This window comes from Polypterus senegalus, chromosome 1 (genome assembly GCF_016835505.1).
Source record: "Polypterus senegalus isolate Bchr_013 chromosome 1, ASM1683550v1, whole genome shotgun sequence".
Lineage (NCBI taxonomy): Eukaryota > Metazoa > Chordata > Cladistia > Polypteriformes > Polypteridae > Polypterus > Polypterus senegalus.
Window position 1 is genome coordinate 147847328 of NC_053154.1, and position 7734 is coordinate 147855061.

The 7734-nt window shown below is 43.1% G+C and overlaps 1 protein-coding gene across 1 annotated transcript in view; it reads left to right on the top strand.

The window, feature by feature from the left end:
* LOC120518528 (rhodopsin kinase grk7-a-like) overlaps positions 1-4575 on the top strand; it is a 48162-nt gene extending 43587 nt beyond the window's left edge. The window contains exon 4 of the mRNA XM_039741375.1: positions 4230-4575. Coding sequence (XP_039597309.1) covers positions 4230-4575 — 346 coding nt within the window. The remainder of the gene's footprint in view (positions 1-4229) is intronic.
* Positions 4576-7734: the final 3159 nt, after the last annotated feature.

Consider the following 7734-nt stretch of genomic DNA (forward strand, 5'->3'; position numbering starts at 1 on the left):
GTTTCTATTTATAATTGCTCTCTTTTTTCACTAATATACAAAGTTTCATTAAATGCTTCTTATAAGCAGCTCCGTATTGTTAAATGTTGATTTTTTTATGTTGTCATTTTGCTTTCCAGTTGGCTTTTATTTCTATTCAGCTGAACCTTTACTTGAAGCATTAGGGGCTTCCAGCTCGCTTGGCAATTAGGAAGAGACAGCAGATTACAGGTAGGGACCAGAGGGGTCTCTGCTGCAAGTCATTTTGCTCATTTCAATTAAACTGATCAGACATTTCTCAATGTACTTTTTAAGAGAGCTGCAGCTTGGTAGGTGGAGTAGCAGTTTACCCACAACTCCAGAGTTCCTCTGTCCAGATATCCCTCTCGCTGTCCATGCTGGGCTTACATGGTCTCTGTGCGTCAGTGTAAGAGGTGCATGTTGGGTTAAGGGGTGGCTCAAAACTGGCTCCACATGGAAGTGTGCTGTCCAGGATTGGTGGCTGCCTTGAACCCAGGGCATCCACAATAGGGATCACCTCCCCATGACTCCAGACCTGATTAAGGAGCTTCAGTAATGGACAGATAGAACTATATTACTTTTTTTGCAATTCCCCCGTCAGAATTTTTAAACATAATATCATTCAGTCAACTGCAGAGCATTTTTTTATGTTATTACATAAGCTTATTTTAGCTTAAGTCAAGCTGTGGCTCGGTTCATGATGCTTGATCATGCATTCTGGAAAAGAACCCAAGCAGACTGACATGAGCAGGCTATATTGTTGCTTCAGCACCACTTCATAAAGAAGATGCAAAAATATTGTGTAATGTCTACTTTTATAATGCAGTTTTACTGAGCACAGCCCAACAAAGCTTGCTAATCCCATTCACTAAATGTCTCTAAAATAACAAAGAACTAGTGGGCTTTGCCCCCTGCTCGCTTCTCGGCCACCCCCAGGGGGTGCACTATGCACCAGCCACTTTGGGTCTCTGCCACTCGCGTTGTGAAGGCGGGGGCTGAATGCACGCTAAGAGATGCGGTCGGATCAGCTGCTGTCTTGCTGCTGCTGCTGCCGAGCTGCATGTTCTGCATGTCGTGCTGTGCATCGATCATTTAAAAGCCTGTAGAGCAGCTGTCCTTTTGTCTCACTGCCTTGTCTCGCGGGACGTTAAAGTGTCTCCAAGAAAATCACATATTGTCTACTTACAAGCCTTCCAAGAATTTTTTTTATAATAGAGAGATGCATTTACAACTGGAGAAATATTCACTAAACTGTTGCTGTGGTAATTCCATTAAAGGTCATAAGCAGCATGTATATATTTACTTATTTGGCTGGTGCTTTTATCCAAGGTGACTTACAACATTTATGACACAATTAGTTACATTTCTTTTGGTTTTTCAATTGGACTCCAGGGAGCTCAAGTGACTTGCTTATAGTCACACAGTGTCAGCAGTGGGATTTGAAGTTTTGAACCCACAACCTCAGAGTCTGAAATCTAAAGCCTTAACCACACTCCCTGTCAGAAGTTCAGATGTGTTTTGCCCACATGTCAGAGCTGTGAAGTTCAAATTAGCACCGACGTCTTAGTTTTGTTTTGTAGTTGTTTTATTTTTACTAAATTAATAATTGGTCAGGGATGTTTCAGTATGCTGCATGCCTCATAGTCAAAGCTGTTTGGCCCCTTCTTGTTTCACTTCATTATAAATGCTATTTTCCAACATTAATTCTGGAGTAAGAGGAGATTCAGAAAGCCACTCCACACCAGCAATAATGCCAAGAAACCCAAGAAATACACAAGAAATACGGAGGAGAAATTATCAACTATAAAAAAAAAAGCTGATGTCCCAGTACATGACTTCTAGTCGGAGGGGACGTCAAATTTGACTACTGCAGTTGCTGATCTCGTCATCGGAGTATGTCAGCTTACAGGACTAGAAACTACTTGGGGTGACAAATTACATCACTCCATGATGACTTTTCAGCACAGTTTCACATTTTCAAAGTATCACAAACTCACTACATTCTGACGGTCAATAATGTGCTGCCTGACAGAGCAGGTGGTCTTGCGAATTGCTTACAGATACAGCAAGTAAAGAAGCAGCTGCAACCTCAGCCCCTTTGTTTCTTTTTTTTTATTGTGTTGTGGTACAGAAGACACAAGACATCAGACATCAGACAGACAAGTCTCTTCTGTTTGTCAGGTTTCTTACTCCTGCTGCTTTATACATATCGACTGAATGCTCATTGGTCATCAGATTCACACACACACGCACACACACACAAGCCCACCATTATGATTTAAGACACAGTGTGTGGCTGGGTATGTCATTCTACACAGTAGGTGGTCATGGGAGCACGCCATGACTTCCTCTAACTCTCTAACATGAGGTGCTTTCCCACAGCAGGAACTCGGGCTGTTTGTAGTTCCTGGTATTTTTTTTTAACTGATGCTCCAAGGTACTATATGTACTGTATATACTCGTGTATAAGTCAGGTCTTGAAACTTGAAAAATCATTCATTAAATCAGACCCCGACTTATACACCCATTCAAAAATGCGACACATAATTTTTTTTTTTTCATCTTCTTGTCTGCTCCAGTCTCACATCAGTTTCTCAGACACATTGAATTCTGTTGCAGCAGCGCAGTTACCAATTTCTTTTGCCACTTCAACGACTTTTAATTTAAAACCAGCTTCTTATTTTCTTGTGATCAAATGCTCCAACGTAGATAAGGGATGCTCTTATGATAAATGTGTATGAGGGTGTGAGATACAAAAAACACAAAACAGTGTAAATGTCGCTTCAGAATAGTGCAGGTATTACCGTGTTGTCATGAAGGCACAATACATGAGCATATAATAATCTCATGGATCAATAACGTGAGTTTTCCACATTCGACTTATACAGCCAACATTATAAAATACCGGAAACTATACGGTAAAATCAAGTCCCGACTTATCCACGAGAGAACTTAAACGCGAGTATATACGGTACTTGTCGTTCAGCCAGGAACAATCATGAGTGGGGCTCAGGGAATGAATTATGCTGGCTGGCTGACCACAAGCACTGGCTCCATCTTACAAATCTGTTAGTAGTATTGACTTTGGTGAGTTACTGGTGATTGCGGGAATGGCGCTCTTTGCACCACATTATTCTTCATAACTGCCTCCCTGGTGTGCTGTGCCACGACATCAAAGCAATAATCTCTCCAGGAAAGTTGCGATCACTTCGAAGCCATAGGTTAGGCAGGTCCTCCATGAACTCCCCATTGTGCCATTTCGCTCTTCATAGCCACCGCACCCCATCACCACATTGAAGCAATATGTGGGGGGTTCAATGTGTACTCCTAAAAGTGCCTCACTTCCCACTGCATCACTCTTCTTTTCATGTCAAATTTTTTGCATAAGGGTTACAGTTCCTGTTGTGTGTGCGGCGGGAATGTAGCACACAAAAGTAGCCAGAGACCACAAGTGGCCTAGGGCCTGCATTGTACAGAAGATCGTTGGTTTCCGAAAACAAACTTCCTGCGGTGGGAGAACATCTATAATGTGCCAATGGCCTAAACAGATGAAACAAAACTGTAGACAGGACCTGGGCCTAACTATCACATGTCAAGTGGGATTGCTCACCAACCACTTCCCCAACTCCTGCCTCCCTCTGTCTCTCGATTCTTTGCGGCTTTAAACATGATGGGTTACTGGTTGGAGATGCTTTTGGTTGAGCATCCCTTCCTCAGATTATTTTCACTAATCTCTGAAATCAGTGCCTGAGTCAGGGGTGACATTTATTTCCATGTAGGTGAGATGTCACCTCTAGTAGGCCCAGTACTCCTGAGCCCCAAGTCTCCTAGACAGTCTTCAAACTGCCTTGTCCTGAAGGCGTTTCTTTCCGCTAGACCAGTGACCATATGCTGCCCCTCGGCCAACCTGACACTCCCCTCGACTTTGTCGCTGCTAACCTTTCAGTTTGAAAGTGATTCTTTAGAGTAAAAGCATAATCTGTTTAATCTGTAATAGCACATCAGACTCCCATTTTTCCGATCCTTTCTCTCTTTGTTTCACTTTTAATCTTTGCGTACTTCTTGTTTCCTGATCTCCTTCAAACACCTTATCTCATTGCAGCTCTTTCTCTCCACCTCATTCTTCTTGTTACTTCTCTTTTTAGACAGCTTGCACAATATGAAAATTGAAGTTTCCAGCATTCGCTCTCTGAAAAGTAACAGATTCTTTGTTGCTGTTTGTATTTTAGGGGGCAAAATGATGACCCAAGAAAGCACGCCTGGTTTAAAACAATAAACTTCCAAAGACTTGAGGCTGGTCTCATCAAGCCACCGTTTGTGCCCGATCCCTCTGTTGTTTATGCAAAAGAAATTGGTGACATTGCAGATTTTTCTGAAATCAGGGGCATCGAGTTTGATGATAAGGATAAGAAGTTCTTCAAGAAGTTTGCCACTGGTGCTGTCTCCATCCCCTGGCAGGAAGAGATCATTAACAGCGGACTGTTTGATGAGCTGAGTGACCCCAATAGGAAGGAAAGCAAAGCTGGGATAGGTGGAGGTGGGGAGTCAAAATCAGGTGTGTGCCTGCTCCTATGAAGGGGGCCGCAGCAGCGTGTCATGTAAACTCTGGCCTTTAGGTTTCTTTTTTAAGGCCACATTGTTTTTATATAGAAGGTTTGCATACAGTATAATACCTTATGTACAGTACAATAATAACAAAGACGCTCTTGGAAGGAGCCAAGGTATTTTTGTAACTGACATTTTAAGCCAGCAGATGGCAATATAAGCTTTTGGTTCTCTTCACTGCATCATGACATCGGCCCTGTATGAGTGAATTATGGGTGTTAGCGTGCAGACCCGGAGGGGTCCTTGGTATTTATGCATTTTTTTTTCAGGATGCTTGAGCCACTCTCGTTCCACATTAAAGTTGTCAACTGACGACAGGGTTTCTTCTTTTATGCTTGGAAGATTTCTTCACATTTTCATACATGGCGTTGCAAGGGCTGTTTTTCCTCTTCTTCCAAACAGAGAGATTTCGCATATCCTTTGCCGCAGTCCCTGTGATAGGACGGCAAAGGCAAAAAGCTGATTGGCTGAAGGTAGAAAAATTGAATGGAACATCCAATATGATGTGATTCAAGGAGCAACAGAAAAGTAAAAAAAAAAAAATCCGATCTGCTCTGCTGGGATAGGCCCTGATTGCAAATGACTGTATTATGGAAAAGTAGAAACAAGCATGCTGGCTACGGTGCTTAAATAATCACGCCTGAACACACATGACACGCCCTCAAAGCCACTTCATTCAGTGGAGTGCTGAGACGGTCTGAGGTGTATTTCAGCATCATTGGGACAACAAACTGCCCTGGGCATCATGGGGGCCCACTTGGGGATTTGCCAGCATGTCGGGGTAAATTGGGAGAAAACCCCCACATGAATGGGGAGAACATGCAGACTTTAAACCGACAATGACAAGGTGTGGGATTCCAATTTAGGACACTGGATGTGAGAGGCAGCATTGCTACCCACTGTCACCTGTAAATCCCTTAAGTTACACTTTATTTGTTAAAACACCTTGCTTCTTATTTTAGCTGCTACAGGCATTGAAACAAAAAGTTGGTACGTTATAGCACGTAAAGAAATTTCCAATAAATTTCAATGCAAAATCCTTAACACTTGATTTTTAAATTGCCTGAAAATCAAAAGGAGGCATGACAAGGGTACAGCTTGGGTAGCCTGCAACTATATGCAGCCTTCCAGTATACAGAAGAGCGCTGGCTGTGGCCTACTTACAGTAGGACCTCCCAAAAGTAGAACAGATTTGACAAGAATAGGCCATTCAGACCACCGAGCTGACCATTCCTATTCACCTAATTTGTATAGAAATGACTTTTGAAGGCCCCTAAATTACAGTTACCCTTTGTGATTAACTAGAGTTAGGGATGCAGGACCCCTGCAAATGTGAAAATCTGCAAAATATGTTTTGGGCCCATGGCAACTGTATATTCTAAGTGTATTGCACTAAACATTTGGAAGAAATGTGAGATAGAATGATCATTGCGCAAGCAAATCACATGTGTGAGGCTGGCTGCCGAGACAAAGACGTGTGGTGTCCCCCAGACAAAGTTCTTTAGTGAACTGTAATGTTTTACAAAATGTAACTTACTATAATACATTTTTGTGTATATTTAAGGAAGTAAATAACAAAAATGACCAATATAACAGACACAAAAGAAATCCAACCGAAGACTAACCATAAAACAATAAACAAGACACAGTCCAGCATCACAGAGGCAGATGATGGTGGTGCAGTTATGAAGTGAAATCCCTTGTGATCCTTCTGAAGGTTCTGTCAAGTTTTGTCCTACCGTGATGCCGATGTAAGTGGAGATTCGCAGACATTGGGTGTGTTCCCAGACAAAGACGTTTTTCAAATTTTAAAACTACCTGTTTCAACTTGTTTAATCCAACAGCCCTTTCAGCAACTGCCAAAGCTGCCCAGTGGCACACACTCCTGCATTTCTTTTGCCGTCTCTTGCCTCTCCTTTATTGCCTTGACGGATGCCAGGGAAGCTCAGCTTCTACTTCGTGATGCGCGTGCAGCATGTGGTCTGCCGCTGGTAATGGGGGACGTAGATGACACATTCCAGTCGCTGTGCTGTGGCAGCATAATCGTAATTACTGAAGCAGAAGAGTCAGGGAAGCATTAATTCTTTAAACTGTGGCTGATCACCAAATTCTGGTTAGGTTTTGTTATTTTTAAGTCAGTTGATTTTGGAGTTGTAATATGCATTTCAGTTCCAGGTTTTACATGTAAAAATTTAAGAGTAATATTTTAAATTTAATATAGCAAAGGGCTGATAACGAGACACCTTAAGATTTGCACTTTAAGCAAGTGTGCTGTTCTCACTCTACTGCAGCTTCCCTGACCCAGGCCTAACTGTAAAGATTCAGCATGCTCAGGACTGGCGTCTCCTACTCGATCGGTTCCTGCTTTTTTCCAAAAGATGCTAGCACAGACTCCAAGTCTGCATGAAAACCCCATTGCTGCACCAACTTCACGACGAAACAGCTCGGGATCCCAGTAGGCAACCCCGCAGGCAGACATGCGGTCCATTCCCACCCTCCAGAAATGACCCCCCATCTGACGCAACCAGGGGTTATGTGGGTGACCCCTTGGCCTTAGCCAGCCACTCGGGTCCCCAACAATGAGGATCCTACAAGCTGGATTACCCTCGGGGAAATGCGCCACATGGCCGTAGTGCCATAACTGACACTCCCTCACAATACAGGTAATGTGCCTGATTCAGGACTCCATGAGCAACCAGTCATTCGACACAAAGTCAAACCAGTGATACCCAAGGATTCTCTGAAGAGACACAGTACCAAAGGAGTCCAGTCTTCGGTCTCAGGTAACTAGATAGCATAAACAAAGGACCACAAAATGCATGAATCCTAATTTTCTGTGTGGTGTGGACAGGTGGAAGGAGTACAGGAGTACAGCAAAAAATAACAAAACAGGGTGCAAAAATGGAACATAAATGTGCCTCTAAGACTCCCAAACTAACAGCTGTTGAGACCAAGAAGGGATCCCTGAGCTCCATGCTGTAGATTCGTCCAGGACCAAATGAGATGCTGTTATTTGGGACCAACAGGCTTTTATAGCTGTCCAGGAGGAAGGGGTGGGGTTAGTTGCCCACAAGCGAGGAAGAGAAGAAAAGTCAAAACTGTCAGCAGTAGCTCCCCCTCTTGCCCCAG